The 16,893-nt window shown below is 41.3% G+C and overlaps 1 protein-coding gene across 8 annotated transcripts in view; it reads left to right on the forward strand.

Moving 5' to 3' along the window:
- Nucleotides 1-16,893, forward strand: part of LOC307028392 (CUB and sushi domain-containing protein 1) — a 424,819-nt gene that overhangs the window by 335,860 nt on the left and 72,066 nt on the right. For all 8 annotated transcript variants that reach the window (XR_013804983.1, XM_079663374.1, XM_079663368.1 and 5 more), the window contains 9 exons: nt 3,491-3,607; nt 3,707-3,820; nt 5,925-6,020; nt 6,207-6,410; nt 7,710-7,834; nt 7,938-8,034; nt 8,924-9,028; nt 14,322-14,440; nt 16,369-16,438. Coding sequence is in view for 7 of the 8 variants with exons in the window: in XM_079663374.1 (XP_079519500.1) it covers nt 3,491-3,607; nt 3,707-3,820; nt 5,925-6,020; nt 6,207-6,410; nt 7,710-7,834; nt 7,938-8,034; nt 8,924-9,028; nt 14,322-14,440; nt 16,369-16,438 (1,047 nt within the window). In the remaining variant the exon portion in view is untranslated. The remainder of the gene's footprint in view (nt 1-3,490; nt 3,608-3,706; nt 3,821-5,924; nt 6,021-6,206; nt 6,411-7,709; nt 7,835-7,937; nt 8,035-8,923; nt 9,029-14,321; nt 14,441-16,368; nt 16,439-16,893) is intronic.

Below are 16,893 nucleotides of genomic sequence, written 5' to 3' on the forward strand. Positions count from 1 at the left end.
CAGTGAACCTACAGTATGTCCCTTAGCAAGTTGTTTTAAAAGGGTGATTTTTATCAAACATTGTTAATAACATTAAGGCTTTTATTACTTTTTACAAGACAATACATGTAAAAATCAAATCCGTACATGTTAATGGCCACAGGCAGGCCTATAAGACCAAGGCAACATATTAATTTACAGAGTGCTGTCCCTTTTATATACAACACTTTAACCTCCGCCCCCTTGTGCTCTCACATTTTCACCGGGCACAGAGGTGATGGTAATTAAAGTCTTTTAGGGATCACAGCGTGTACGAGGGTGGACATGGCACCGCGCCCCAGCGGTACGCACACTAGCAACTGCAACGAAAAAAAGTGAAGAGGTGAGAAAAGAGATAAGAGTACAAAATGGGGAGTGTGTGTTTGGGGGATGACGTTGACAGATGTGCTATTTGCTGCTGTTGTCCGAACACACACACACACACACACACACACACACACACACACACACACACACACACACACACACACACACACACACACACACACACACACACACACACACACACACACACACACACACAGACACACACACACACACACACACTAATTTAATGGACCTCTGCCGGCCTGACCAGCACACGCCCACCTGCTGTTCACTCACAAAGATTGTAACTCTCTTGGTGGTGCTGAAGATGGATCAAGCGCGTGTTAAGTTTGGTTTGTAGGTCATGAAATGGTGGTAGGGATTAATAGGCTTTTGCAAATTGCAGTAAGCTGACACAGGAGCTCCCACACTGTGCATGGGCTCAGCATCACATACATTCATTCAGTGTTAATCGTTTTATCCTGCAGGGTTTTTGTTGAGTGGAAGGAATAAGAATAATGCCACTACGGTTGTCGTTTTCATTCATGTTTTTTTTATTTTTTATATATATATTAAAGGTCACCTATCATGCAATATTTAGGCAATAGCATAGGTCTCAGATGTATAAACATGTATAAAAAACATGTCTATCAAGTGTTTTGCTCAAAATACCAAACAGATCACCCATTCTACCATGCCTCATATCCCTCTATTTCACTTCCTGTTACTAAAGTGCTCATTCAGGGAATAAAGCTTTGAAGCCCCCCCTTATCACCTGAATCTCCTTTTTGTGTTCTTTTCTTTTTAACCCAATATCTCTCAGAGGGGCGTGGGGAGTGGCTCATTATTTTCATCTAAAGTAACAGACAGAGAATCAGCACTTTTGAAACAGGGCTGAAACAGAGGGGATTATGGGATGCTGAAATGCATGATCTGTTCTGTATTTTTAGCCAAACACTTCAGAGACATGTTTTGTATATATCTGAGACCTGTAATATATTGATGAACAGCAGTATAATAGGGGACCTTTAAGTTACTATCAGCTACTACTCTATTGTGCCATTTCTAAACCATCCACAATCTGCCATCAATCAATGAAAGGCATCACTTAAGATATAATATATATTTTCCAATAATTTCACATAATAAATGACAAGGTTTCAACTGAAGTCTATTTAAAAACAGCTAGATATTTGGTTCACACGTACACACCCACAGAGATCAAAAACACATTATATAACAAAGCCTTGGAGTCACAAGGGTCCAAGTGATATTTGGGGACACATATCTGCTAAACTAAACATCTTTTGATCCAAACGCATCCCGTTTTTTAACAGAATAACAGATTAGAGTAGTGATACACTCGCCAGCTTTGAGTGCAATGGGCAGTGCTCCCAGGAGAAGGGAAAAAAATAGGAAGAGGCACATGAATAAAATGTGAATGCTTCACTTCAATATCATTTCTCTGAATGCTCAGGGGAACAAAGGGGATGAAACAGTTGGGCAGCCAGAAGTGTTGTTCCTATATTACCATAGTTTTACCGTAACTACAGTACAGGGTAGATCAAAAATGATTGTTACTTTATTGTTTAGACATTGTAACCTGCAACATATATTTAATATATCTAAGTCTGTGTGTCTCTCTGTTACTTAAAGTCTTATTACTACAGTATTATGTACTTAAAACAACATTGAAATGATATACTGTGCCTATCATTCAGTAAAGTGTCATCTTACTTACCGAAGGATTTGTTAAATGTATATAGTGGGCATAATTAGGAAATGTCATTGGAGCAGGTGGTGCATGTGTAGTGGTTTTGGTATCATTTGGATACAAATATTCAACTACCTGAAATACATTTTTCACAAAGATCTACCAAAACATCAATGACATACTTTGCAAAATTAGGCATTTTCAACAGTTGTGGACCCTTATGTTCCTGAAATGCTGACCTTCATGATTAGAAGGCTGTTGTTCTGTTTGGATGATAAGGTACCGTATGAGACAGGATTTCCTCAATCGTTGCCATGGATTTGACTAACACTATGTCACAACTGAATATTTATGACTTGGTTTTAGTAGATATGAGGAAAATGAAAAGGGCGCAATTTAATATTGTATTGGTTTCGACATTAACCTTATGCTTTCCTTTTTTCTGTATTGAGCCATCTCTTAAATAATGCAGCTGCTGCTTCTTAGAATCCCAGGTAACTGCAGCCGAATGCTCATTTGTTATTGTCAAAACAAGTGCAAACACCAAAGTGCATTAGTAACTCAGTGAACATCAGTTCAAGTTGAAATTGAATGACCACGGGGCCATAACTCAGAGTGCCCTCTTTGTTTGGTGTTATTGAATCTTCAGATACTGTGTACATTTTCTGCTCTCTCTTTATTTCTCCAAAGCTCATTTTTAGTTTTTGAAGAGATTCATTGCAGCCCCCCCTGCACGTCTTTATGTTATGTGTATACGATTTATATGGTGAGATTTCTATAGAAAATATTGTACGCTAATCAAATTCTCTCTCGTCCCATTGCAACATTATTTTAATACATCTGTTCAAAGTTGAACTCTTTAAAGGTAAATCATTTCCCACACCTTGCCCTTTGCAGATCGTGTGCATATTATTAAGAGCAGTGATATCATCCTGCCATTTACAAAAACATTCTCTATATACATATACATATATGTTACAACCCGGCTGGTGGGCTGTAACATAAAGCAGGGAGGCGAGACGAGAGGTAAGAATAATATAGTTTATTGTTTAAACACAGCAAACTACCGTAAGTAGAGAAAGTGCCCAGAGGAGTGAGAGCGACGCAACCGGCTGGGCTCCTCCTTTATCCCGCTTCATCAGGTGTAGCTCATCAGGTAGGCATCCGCCCACAGGTGCGGCTCATCACCACCTGAAAACACCCACAACCCACACACACGACCCACACACACACAAACAGACGGCACCCCACGTGGTGTGGAGGGGTCGTCACATATAGTAAAGAAAAGAGGCTGTCCTTCCTGTGTCTGACGTTGCAAAAGGCTCTTATTGGAAAAGATGTACTGTACCAAACACATACAACTTACCTTAAACACAGCTTTAGTTCAAGAAAAGAAAGATACTGAAATTCCCTTTATCCGTCTTTCTTTAGCTCCATGCGGAGGACAGTACGATGGATCTGAAGGGGTTGTTTTGTCTCCAAACTATCCCCTAAACTACACTACCAGACAGACGTGCTCCTACTACATCACTGTCTCCACACAGTTTGGTAAGTGATCGTACTATACATTCTCCCAATTGTAATTTTATCACCACCATAAAAGCTCATTTATAACTTGTTCGTCTCTTGGCTGTCCATCTTCTTCAGTGGTGTTCGGTCAGTTTGCTGTTTTCCAGACAGCGATGAATGACTCAGTGGAGCTGTTTGATGGAGCCGACGAGAATTCTCGTTTGCTCAGCTCCCTGGCGGGGTCACATTCAGGTGAGTCGCACTCCCATAAACTCACTTATTTTGGGTTGGTATAATTTTAGATTTTTAAAAAGCTGCCACTCAGTCGTAATATTTTAAATTTGTATCTTTTTTTGTTCTCTTAAATACACCTTTGAAAGAGAACAATTATGAAATAGTCTGTACGAAAGCAGCTCTTGGGGGCTGTAGAACACATCACCAGTGGTCGTTATCACAATTTATTTGACAGTGATGTATTTGGTGAACATCCATTATGGGTTATCTTTACAAGAAGAAATCAGCAGTGGAAAGCGCCTCACTGGGGCTTTACACCATGGGTGTTTCTCAATGTCAAGGAAGGATGCTCCAGAGCCACTATTTCAAGGATGCTACGTCATCGAGTCCCGCCTGTTCCAATGTCCAGCATACTTGGAATTCTACCGAGCCCTGCATCCTTCGTAGCGCGAAATTTCGAGGCTGCACATGTGTATCCTCCGCGGTTTTAAAATCCCCACAATGCTTTGCGCGCGGACCAATTTCCAGATCTTTGGTGGAAATCGCGCTCCATTTAAGGCGGGGCTTCGCATATGACGCACACCTGTTGGCCTGTTCCACCATTCTTCGTTTTCCGAGGCTAGGAAGGATTCTTGCCTCGCTTCTGAAGGAAGTGACTCGGAAGAACTGTGCTACCAAGGAAGTATCCTCGACATTGAGAAACACCTGAGGAAGTAGTGCTTATACTCCTGAACACAATCCTCCCTGGGTTTCCTTATCCTCCAAGTTCGAGTCATCCCAGCTTTTTAAGTCACTACACAGTAAGACACTCAGAACAGATTCAAAATAATGACAATATTTAAATTAAATGACTGCAACTCCAAAAAGGTTGGTAGAGTTTGATACAAATCTGAATAGAATTAGAGAAATCACAAACATATGAAGATGGATATGATAGCTGCCTAGAGCCTTTCTCTCCATGTGTGCTCTGAGGTTTACATGTCTGATTTACTGTGCTCTTTGTCCCCTTATTTAGTAGATCAGAGAGCTTGATTCAATATCATTTTAACTAGAAGGATGTGGCAGTTTTTATTTGGCTAAATGTTTCTGCACAATATCCAATTTATTTCTCCAGCTACTATCCATCTAAGTTAGTTCAAAGGGAAGAGGCCTGTTTATGTAATGTAGAATGGGTGGCTTATTCTTTAAAGTTAATTTGAGTTGGAAATTCCCCTTTTGGCCAAACTGGCAGCAAAGAATGAAACACACCAGGCTTTACAAAATAATGTGAGCTGCATCATTACCCTATCACACACACACACACACACACACACACACACACACACACACACACACACACACACACACACACACACACACACACACACACACACACACACACACACACACACACATACACACACACACACACACACACACACACACACACACACACACACACACACACACACACATACACATACACATACACATACACACACACTGGCAAACAGCAGCAAACAGCTTCGTAGCACATTGTTCCAGCTTACTGACTGATTATCCTGACACACAAACATATTAACACACATACACGTATACCAAATGCACACATACACACACACATCCCGACTCAGCTAATGACGGTTCTAAATGTCAGCCACGCTAGACCATGTTTTTCTCATTTATCACTGTTACTTGTGTGTGTGTGTGTGTGTGTGTGTGTGTGTGTGTGTGTGTGTGTGTGTGTGTGTGTGTGTGTGTGTGTGTGTGTGTGTGTGTGTGTGTGTGTGTGTGTGTGTGTGTGTGTGTGTGTGTGTGTGTGTGTGTGTGTGTGTGTGTGTGTGTGTGTGTGTGTGTGTGTGTGTGTGTGGTATTTTTGAAGGGGCCACATTTTCCACACAGGGAAAATAAGGAAGAAGCTTCTGCCTGAATGCAAAGCAGAACATTTAAATGTATGCTTATGGGTGTATTGTGTTCATAAAAAAAAACGGTATATTGTGAAATTCTGGTGATAAATTGTATGCAATGTAAAAAAAGTAAAAGTAGAGTAATTGCTTTGTGTTTTCATGAGATAAAGTCATTTTTGTATTATTATTGACATTCATTTTTGAGATCTTCATTTGTGTGTAATTGTTCCTTCCAGGAGAGACATTGCCATTGGCAACTTCCAATCAGATCATGCTGCGGTTCAATGCGAAGAGTGGCCAGTCTGCTAGAGGCTTTCACTTCGTCTACCAAGGTATTTCTCACTCTGTGTGTCTCTCTATCTCTCTTTCTCTCACTTGCATTCAACAGACACACAACACGTCTCATTTCATTCAAGTTCAACATGTAAGTGTCCATAGGGAAATGGACGCATTAACTTTACATTTCTATTTACCCTCTTTCTTCCTCTCAAATTGTTAAATTACCATCCTCATTGCAGCCGTGCCTCGCACCAGTGAAAGTCAGTGCAGTTCGGTGCCAGAGCCTCGGTACGGCAGGCGGATCGGATCAGAGTTCTCCGCTGGCTCTTTGGTTCGCTTTGAGTGCAGTCCAGGGTATCTTCTCAAAGGATCCAGTGCTATCTGGTGTCAGGCTGTGCCAGGTGCCCTCGCTCAGTGGAATTCAACAACACCATCCTGTATAGGTGAGGCTAACCAGCACTGAATTGTTTACCCATCATGCAGCAGGGGTCGGCAATTATATCTGGCCTCAGGCACATTTCTTTCTCAGCCACTAGAAGCCGGGCCGGGGGGGTGTTCTAGTGAACTGTCAACGGGGGAGCCTCGCTGCGATGCCGCTGTGGTGCCACTGTGGTGCCGTTCTGTGGTTCTCTAGATTCTACAGATGGGCAGTCCGCCACTGCTCACAAACTTATTAAGATCCAAAGCTTTAGTGCGTTTTGAATCAATGCTGAGTACAGCCAAACTGGACAATCTCTTCTCTGTCATTGTAGACCGAATGCTTCTCGTTTTGCGCAGTCCCGTTGAAATGACAATCACATTTCCACGCTCGGGCCAGGGCCGGGGGAGGGGTTACAAGGCTCGCGTCTTGTGCTGCATTCACTTGCACTCCGACATTAGGGATTTTCTCATATATGTCCAATGAGCCAAAACTTTTCTTTCAAAACTAAGCTGCCAACTGGTGCGGCAGCATATGCACCCCTCGCCCTCCATGATCAAGTGGCTTCTCCGATTTTGTTGTCAATGTTTTGACTGAACTTTGTTATTGTTCACATATAAGTAAAAATGACTTTTGAATGATTTAGTGAGCTGGTGTTATTTTTTTCAAATCGCATGTTGGCTATTTCAGCACCACGCGTTACCCACCTACTCATTGATCCACTATCAGCGTCAGTGCACCCCGCTGCCAGATTGTGCCTGTGCTGTGTGTCATTCACTCTCAGCATGGATAAAAGTACAATAAGCATTCTTCAGGTGTAGGTAGATTCTCTATTCGGACATTATAGCCTATATATGTGACTGTCGGTCCGATATGGTAAAAAAAATAAAAGAATCTCAAAATAATATTTTATTTTTATTAAAATAATTTTCCGGGCCAAATATTATTGCTGGCGGGCCACCAATGGCCCGCGGGCCGCCTGTTGCCGACCCATGATATACAGTATGAAATCCGTCCTGTCTATATATCATCCTGTGCTATTAGGACTAGGGTGACATTCATTCCAACACACTAAATGTATGACTGCAGGAAATTCCTCCCTGCTGAGTAGAGGCCTGTTGCCGACAGCTTTCAACTGTCACCTTAGATTAAACCATAAACAATGTTTATCATATTTTCTCTCTCTGGCTCCCTGTTGTGGTAATGTTGATCACCACATTGTTTCAGGGTATGCAGAGCAATTGTTCTAACAAGCTGTCCTATCTTTTAGCTATTTAGTTAATACACTTTGCCAAGGAATTCATATTTCATGTTTCCATTCTAGTTCCCTGCAGTGGCAATTTGACTGAACGTCGTGGTACAATCCTTTCTCCTGCCTATCCTGAACCTTACCCAAACAGCCTCAACTGTCTGTGGAGGATCCATGTCAGTGAAGGGGCCGGGATACAGGTACACATATGAATACACTTATAAATAAACTATTAAAACATCTATGTGAGATGCGCATGAGCTAAGGTTGTTAAGTCCATGTCTTTGTCATTGTTCAATATAGATCCAAGTGGTTACGTTCGCTACTGAGCACAACTGGGATTCTCTGGAGATTTACGATGGAGGAGACATGACAGCTCCTAAATTAGGGTCATTTTCTGGTATGACAATATGCTCACACACACATACACGCAAGCTCACAAACACCCATGCACACAAATACTCCAGAGATCTATGATGGATGAGATTTGACAGCTCCTAAACTATAGATGCACAAACACACACACATAGATTGACAGAGATACCCACACAAGATCTATGATGAATTACACATGACAGGTCTTCAACTATAGATACACACACAAACAGCACAAACCAGAGATTTATGATGTATGATTTGTAATACCAAAAAACATGATATGTATCTTTAATAAGTAACACACATTAAAAAATACTTATAATTTGTCAGACATTCTGGCAGTAAAAGAAGGACAAGAAATGAGAGAGGGAGGGAAAGAGTTTTAGCACAAGGTTGAGTGAAGGATCGAAGAGAAAAGGGGAGAGGAAGAAGACAGCGAGGGATAAAGAATGATCTAACCTTTTACAATTTCCCAAAGGAGTTTCCCCTGTGACCTGCCCCGAGCACATACCTGTCACACACCTATCACACATTAAACATGCCGCCCATAGGGCAACACACACACACACTCACAAATGACTGTGCCCTTCTCAAGGAAGCACACTAGGGAGCTGCCCACTATAACCACAATGATCTGCGGTCGGCCTCTGAGCTGCTTCGCCGGTGCAGATGAGGGATGCTTCACATAAGGACACTAAAATGCTAGCTGTCCGTAGAGGGCGCGGGGTCGCTTACCCTCTCCACACATCATTTACAAGCTTCAAACAATACTCAAACCAGCAAGTCTTGATTCAAAGCATTAAAATATGTTTTAAATGTAATTGTCCTTATTTATTCCCTGTGTTGTGTTACCAAACGTTGCTGTTCTTGTTTCATATTCTGTCATTTATGTTTGTCTTTGTGTTTCACAGGAACAACTGCTCCCGCTCTCCTCAATTCAACGTCCAATCAGCTCCTTCTGCACTTTCAGAGTGACATCAGTGTGGTGGCCGCTGGTTTTCACCTAGAATACAAGAGTAAGTTAAAGCTTTAACAAAGATAGAAAGATCAATAGATAGATCGATAGATAGATAGAAAGATCAATAGATAGATAGAAAAATCAATAGATAGATAGAAAGATCAATAGATAGATAGAAAGATAGATAGATGGATAGATGGATAGACAGACACTATATAGACACACATGTAGACACACATGTAGATAGGTAAAGCACAATGCACATAAAACCCACGGACAGACACACTCACGATACACCGTTTCCACCAAAACTTCAACATCAAATAACAAGAGTCAGTGACCTGAACTGGTACAGCCCTGAAGCATGCACACATACTGAGACCCAAATCGGAACCCACACACAGCTCACACACCTAGAGGGACGTAAAGGGGAGCACACAGACTGAGACACGTACATACACAAGTTGTGATTGTGCCATACACACACATGTCCAAAAAAAGGCAGATACGCACACACAAATGTGTAGACAAACAGAGGTATAGACATGGATATTAACGTCATGCATATACACACGTACACACCTGTCAGGGCACGGTTGTGCTTTTCAGTCCTTTGTAGTTGTTTTAGCTTAGAATCACTTCTAGCTCAATGAACATGTCCCCGTTTGTGAGTATGTGAGAGAGCATTAGACTGTGTGTGTTTGAACGCACATTTTTTGTGTGTCTGTGTGTAGGTGAATGCACATGTTTGTGGGTCGATGGTCTGTATTTTTCTGGCTCTATTAGTCAACATGCCATCACTAGGAATGAGAACCTGGAAGAGTGGTCACTTTTAGGGACAGTTCATCATTTCTATTTCTTTTGCGATTACTCTCAGCTTTTTAGTGTGGCTTTTATAACTGGATGTGCCAGATCCATTACATTACATTTGAACTCCCTGTACACTATCATAAATAATCCTCAGCCAATCTTTTTTATTTTAGCATTTATTTAGCTCAGGCCTGCACAAATGTATAACTGAATTGAGAGCACAGCAGGTGGCAGACTTTGGGGCTTTTTAGGCTTTCTTTCTCTTCATGTACCACATTGTCCATGCAGAGAGGATTTGGGGTGGAAGAGTGCTCACAGGAAAGTTGTGATGAGAGGTTTGGATGGGTCCTCTCGGTGCTTTGTAACAAAAACCCAATCTGAGACCTGACTAAGGCTCAGTTCAATGATATATTATATTCAGTCTAAATAAGGCTGTGTAGGACTTGGGTCTGTGTGCCACTATGTTTAATATCTAACTGAGTCTGAGCTAACTCTGTATGAGCTCTGATCACATGACAAATCATTATAACAGGACAAAAAAGTGGACATGTATGGCTCTTTTGTCTTTTTTTCCGTAGTCCTTTTTTATTTGATTCTGCCACCGTTGGGGTTCTCTCGCAATTTTGGTCGGTTGAAATCAGGTCTGATTGTACTTTTTGATATATGGTCTCTCTTTTTAAATAAACCAAAGACATGTTAAAGTATGGAGAGCGTATACGTAATGGGTAATTTGGGTGTTTTTGCCTTTGTGTTTGAGTCAATGTCTGCTATTTTGTGGAGAAATCAACACAATCTATGATGTTTCATAATGTTAGTCAGCAGGCAGGCCATGTTATTACAAAACCAAGCATGCTCAGAACTTTTTCCAATATCCCCTTTAAAATTAGATTTCAAACTTTACACCGCCATATGAGCACTTGCAGGACTCAGATGATGGTTTTGCTTATCTCAAAATGACTGCCAACTCTTTAATCTGTCACACAATTTTGTCCACGTTTGCCTTAGAGGTTCTTAACAGGAGGTCTCTCCACAAAGTAGGCTTTTAACTTTTCATTAAACACGACATTTTGCCAAGGTCGGCCAATTTACCAATTCAATAGGTGATAAGAGCAGCCCACATTAGTATTTGCCCTCAGATAATTGTCTATGCTAATTCTTATAGCAAACCCTTTAGTTAAAACAAATTGCACTTCCCTTTTTCATAATAAATAATTGTAATGTCAACTCGAAAACCTGGAATAATGTAATTATTTGTAGAGCCTTTCAGCACACTGCTGTTCACGTTGTTTTCACTGTACTGTCTTTGTTTCCCATTGTGTTTCCTGTAGAAACAGAAAGAACAAGACCGCACATGTATCTGATGTCCTGTTAGGATTCTCCTTGTCAGTTTTGAAGTATAAGTATAAGTGGGCAACACCATCTGCTGGGGAGCCGAGGATGATTGTGGTGATGATGCTCTTATTGTTTTAAGCTGACCAAAGGGCCTTTCCTCTGAAGCTAGAGTGAGCCATCTCTCTCCCCTGACTGTCTTCAAATAAACTGAAACAGAAGTATAGTAAATCCAGTCAGTTAGACTTAAGTGCTGACGCTATCTAGTTGTAGTGTAGTGGCCCTAGTGGGGTGTTTTGTGATATAGTCAGCATTTTACAGGGCATCATTGCTCTGTCATAACCAGGGAAAAGAAGTAGCCGTTTGCTTGCACAGAGAGAGAGAGAAAGAGATGGTCAGCCAAATGGAATAGTTTCATTGATCAGTTGTCCTGACAGCCTGCTGAAGCTCGACCTAATAACACACTGTGTGTTCATGGGTGTGTGTCTCAAAGTCACAGTCTCATGCAGCCTTTTCACTTATGCTCCATCTTTTCGAAAGTCCCCCTCATCCCCTCGCAGCAAGTACACACTCATGTAACAGTCAGTCATGCACACATGCTCGCAAATGTCATACGCTGGGGCTGGGCCACCTGGATTTTTGTGTGTGTCTGTTTGCGTGTGAGCTCAGTGGGATCACATCGTTTTGCTGGTAGGAAGGTAGATAATGAACCAACAAGAAGAGACACACAAGCAAACACACACACACGTCGCACGAGCATTCACTCCTCTCTCTTTCTTTTTCTCGTTATCCCTCTTCCACCCCTGTGTTGCCATGGAAACCGCTCTAGGGCAGTCTCCTGCGGAAGTTTTCAAGTGAAACACACACACACACAGACACACCCCTACTCAAACTGTTTGATGAAGGGCGGGCTGCTGTCAAACTTATTAAGGATGTGTTTAACCTTTATTGCGTTGGGAATACACAACCAAAGTCATTATGTTACCTTCACATATTTTTAAGCACATTTCAGAGGCCACTGTCACAGCTGACGACATACAAGCTTTTTTATTGTACTAGCTCATAAATAGGCTCTTGTTTATTAGGGCAAAGAAAAAACATTATGACCATTTTAAAATTAATCTGCCACATTATTTTTGTCATAAAATGTATCTAAATATTATAATTTTTGCCATATGTTTTAAACAACTTGAGTTTACTTTGATACAATATAACCTTGTGGGATGTTAACAAGTGGTATATAATATAGATAAACTGCTTTTTTTTATCTAATAAAAAGGCCACATGCAACTGACAGGAAAAGCAATGCTTTAAAGGTCACCTATTCTGCAAAATCAAAATGTTCATGTATTTTATACATCAACATGTGTCCCCTCTGTGTAAAGAGACTCTGAAAGTTTCAGGACGAAAGATTCTCTCACTTTTTGTCCTGATCCATTTATATAAAAACCTGTCTGAAAATGAGCTGATCAGATTTTGGCCACTCTATGATGTCATAACGATTTTTTGGCTTGTGTAACCATTAGCCAATCAGCAACCAAGGTAACCCCCCCCCCCCCACCTTTCCCCCCTGAATCTCCTCCTATACCTCATTCACACGAAAGGTGTTTCAGGGCCGGTTCGGAGCTGGAGCTTGAAAAGCACCGGGTTTTCCTCTTCACACCGCAGCGGAGCAGCCTCTTAGCTCCGGAATCCGGTTCGTTTCAAGCTCCAAAAAATAGTCCGGCTGGAGCAAAAGCACTGCACACGTCAGGCTTACGTTGAGGCGGGGGCAGGGGCGGGATCAACTCCTGAACAACAACAACAAGCCGGCGTTTTATCCAGTTTTTACACAACGATGGAGCAACTTAACAAGCAGCAGTGGTCCACTGAAAAGACCAGCTACCTGCTGGGAATCTGGTCTTCCGAAGAGGTACAGAGGAAGCTGGAGCACAATCGAAAAATTGTTGTTGTTGCCGGTGTCAGCTGTGAGGGGTTTCCGCGCGGTTTGGCTTTATGAAGCAGGCACGCAAACGGTTACGTCATGACGCAAACGATGACGCAATGACGCAGCACCAGTCGGACTCTGGGCAGTGTGAAAAGAGCCGGAGCTAAACCGAAGAACCGGTTCTGAACCTGAAAAGCTCTATCACGGTGCTTGAACCGGAGTTGCGTTGGTGTGAATGATGTATCATACCTCATTCACACCAACCATTGTCTTCTTTTTAACCAAATATCTCTCAGAGGGGCGTGGGGAGTGGCTCCTTATTTTCATCTAAAGTAACAGACAGAGAATCAGCACTTTTTAAACAGGGCTGAAACAGAGGGGTTTATGGGATGCTACATTGGGTGATCTGTTTAGTATTTGGAGCCAAATACTTCAGAGACATGTTTTGTATATATCTGAGACCTATAATATCTTGATGAAAAATAGTATACTAGGGGACCTTTTTAAAGTGTTTTTCTTGACTAATCTTGAAGCAAAGACAAGGCAGGGAACAGAAAAGGGTATCTATTTTTCCTGTAATTTTAGTGTAATAAAAAACTATAATTTTCCATGATTACTTTGATGATTAAGGTCAAGACAGCAATGTGGTTTTAGATGTCTAGAACTTAAAGTCGACCTATCATGCTATATTTGAATAATATAGTGTAGGACCATACCTATATAAGGCATATTTATACTTTTTATTTTTCAAAATACCAAACAGATCATGCATTTTAGCCATTCCTCATTTCTCTCAATTTAACAGTGCCTTTGCATGGGCTGATTCTGTGAGAACAGCACCATCTACAGGCCTGGCATATGTACTACAGCGTCTCCAGCACTTTCGAACGGCAATGTCCGTGGCTGTCTCCTCCGGATTGGTGGAGTTGGCCCAATAGCCGTAGCGCCACTCCTGTGACGTCAGAGAAGTGTTCAAATCTGGATCAGTCTGTATCAGATCCGTTGTAGCCCCTTTTTAAGAGATTTGGGTATGGAGGAAAATAGAGAGGGTTGTGTTTTCTGACACTTGGTGAGTTCCCTGGAACACCGGGGACACATATTCATGTATAAAAGACGTACAAAAGTGCATTTTGCATGATAGGTCACCTTTAAAGAAGAGATGATCATATCGCATTTTGCTTACTTTTATCATGTCATGGATCAATGTCTAACAAAGCCTTGGTGTTTCCATAGAAAATGGAAATGGAAAAACATAATAATTATGTTATGTCCTTTTTCTTTGTAGCTGTTGGACTTACCACCTGCCCAGAGCCAATGATACCAGCCAATGGCATTAAGTCAGGAGACAGATATATGGTCAATGAGGTGGTGGCATTCTCCTGTGAGCCTGGCTACACATTACAGGTAATGAACACAACATGACCAATTAACACATGTAGAGTATATAATATACCTTTGTAACTTTAGATTATTGTATAATAACTGGTTCACATGTTGTTGTTTTTTTTCAAAAAAACGTAAAATTGGGCAACAAAACTTGTGTATGGACAAAAACTACTGTCAATAACCCTTAGCAAACATACCATAACATTTTCCACATTGGCTGCATAATGTTTTCACCTACAGTGGGGCAAAAAAGTATTTAGTCAGCCACCAATTGTGCAAGTTCTCCCACTTAGAAAGATGAGAGAGGCCTGTCATTTTCATCCTAGAAACAAAAATCCAGAAAATCACGTTGTCTGATCTTTAAAGAATTTATTTGCAAATTATGGTGGAAAATAAGTATTTGGTCAGCTACAAACAAACAAGATTTCTGGCTCTCACAGACCTGTAACTTCTTCTTTAAGAGCCTCCTCTGTCCTCCACTTGCTAACTGTATTAATGGCACCTGTTTGAACTCGTTATCAGTATAAAAGACACCTGTCCACAACCTCAAACAGTCACACTCCAAACTCCACTATGGCCAAGACCAAAGAGCTGTCAAAGGACACCAGAAACAAAATTGTAGACCTGCACCAGGCTGGGAAGACTGAATCTGCAATAGGTAAGCAGCTTGGTGTGACGAAATCAACTGTGGGAGCAATTATTAGAAAATGGAAGACATACAAGACCCATGATAATCTCCCTCGATCTGGGGCTCCACGCAAGATCTTACCCCGTGGGGTCAAAATGATTACAAGAACGGTGAGCAAAAATCCCAGAACCACACGGGGGGACCTAGTCAATGACCTGCAGAGAGCTGGGACCAAAGTAACAAAGGCTACCATCAGTAACACACTACGCCGCCAGGGACTCAAATCCTGCAGTGCCAGACGTGTCTCCCTGCTTAAGCCAGTACATGTCCAGGCCCGTCTGAAGTTTGCTAGAGAGCATTTATATGATCCAGAAGATGATTGGGAGAATGTCATATGGTCAGATGAAACCAAAATAGAACTTTTTGGTAAAAACTCAACTAGACGTGTTTGGAGAAGAAAGAATGCTGAGTTGCATCCAAAGAACACCATACCTACTGTGAAACATGGGGGTGGAAACATCATGCTTTGGGGCTGTTTTTCTGCAAAGGGACCAGGACGACTGATCCGTGTAAAGGAAAGAATGAATGGGGCCATGTATCGTGAGATTTTGAGTGACAACCTCCTTCCATCAGCAAGGGCATTGAAGATGAAACGTGGCTGGGTCTTTCAGCACGACAATGATCCCAAACACACCGCCCGGGCAACGAAGGAGTGGCTTCGTAAGAAGCATTTCAAGGTCCTGGAGTAGCCTAGCCAGTCTCCAGATCTCAACCCCATAGAAAATCTTTGGAGGGAGTTGAAAGTCCGTGTTGCCCAGCGACAGCCCCAAAACATCACTGCTCTAGAGGAGATCTGCATGGAGGAATGGGCCAAAATACCAGCAACAGTGTGTGAAAATCTTGTGAAGACTTACAGAAAACGTTTGACCTCTGTCATTGCCAACAAAGGGTATATAACAAAGTATTGAGATTAACTTTTGTTATTGACCAAATACTTATTTTCCACCATAATTTGCAAATAAATTCTTTAAAATTCAGACAATGTGATTTTCTGGATTGTTTTTTTCTCATTTTGTCTCTCATAGTTAGTTGAGGTATACCTAGGATGGAAATTACAGCCCTCTCTCATCTTTTTAAGTGGGATAACTTGCACAATTGGTGGCTGACTAAATACTTTTTTGCCCTACTGTATGTTTTAATCAGACTATGAAATGGTTGTCATGCTCCTAAATGAAGTAAAAGTCAAATTCCAAACCTAGAAAATCTTAAATCTTTTTTTTAAACTTAACCCAGTGTATTATTCCTTTAACACTTCCAGGGCCACTCTCACATCTCTTGCATGCCGGGGACTGTGCGTCGATGGAACTACCCACCACCTCTTTGCATAGGTAACACACACTGACTAAGAACACAGACGCTCTGCTGGCTGAATTGTTTTATGAATAATTGACCCAAGGGGAAAAGCATATGTCCTGCAGGTGTGTTGTTAACATAGACGTTTACGTCCTGCACAGCGAAGTGACTGAAGCATTCCAGTAGATTACAGATGTGAGCTTATGCTGTCTTAACACTAAACATTTACAGGTTAATTGTCACATAGAAGTCTTTGAAAATGTATTTTATCTATTACTAATTTTCTATTTTTTGGCTGATAAGAAATCTCTTTATTAATGTCATTTGATTACAAGTTGTTGTGTGGAATTCCTTCGTTACACATGATAGGAAACTGAGACGAGTGCCAGTTAAATTGTTTATCTTTTAAACTGTAAAAAAAAAGTAAATTCACCTACATGTTTCACAAATAAATAAATAGTTGTAATTAAATGAGAACTTCTTAAATCTG

Source organism: Notothenia rossii (assembly GCF_949606895.1).
Source record: "Notothenia rossii genome assembly, chromosome: 2".
Lineage (NCBI taxonomy): Eukaryota > Metazoa > Chordata > Actinopteri > Perciformes > Nototheniidae > Notothenia > Notothenia rossii.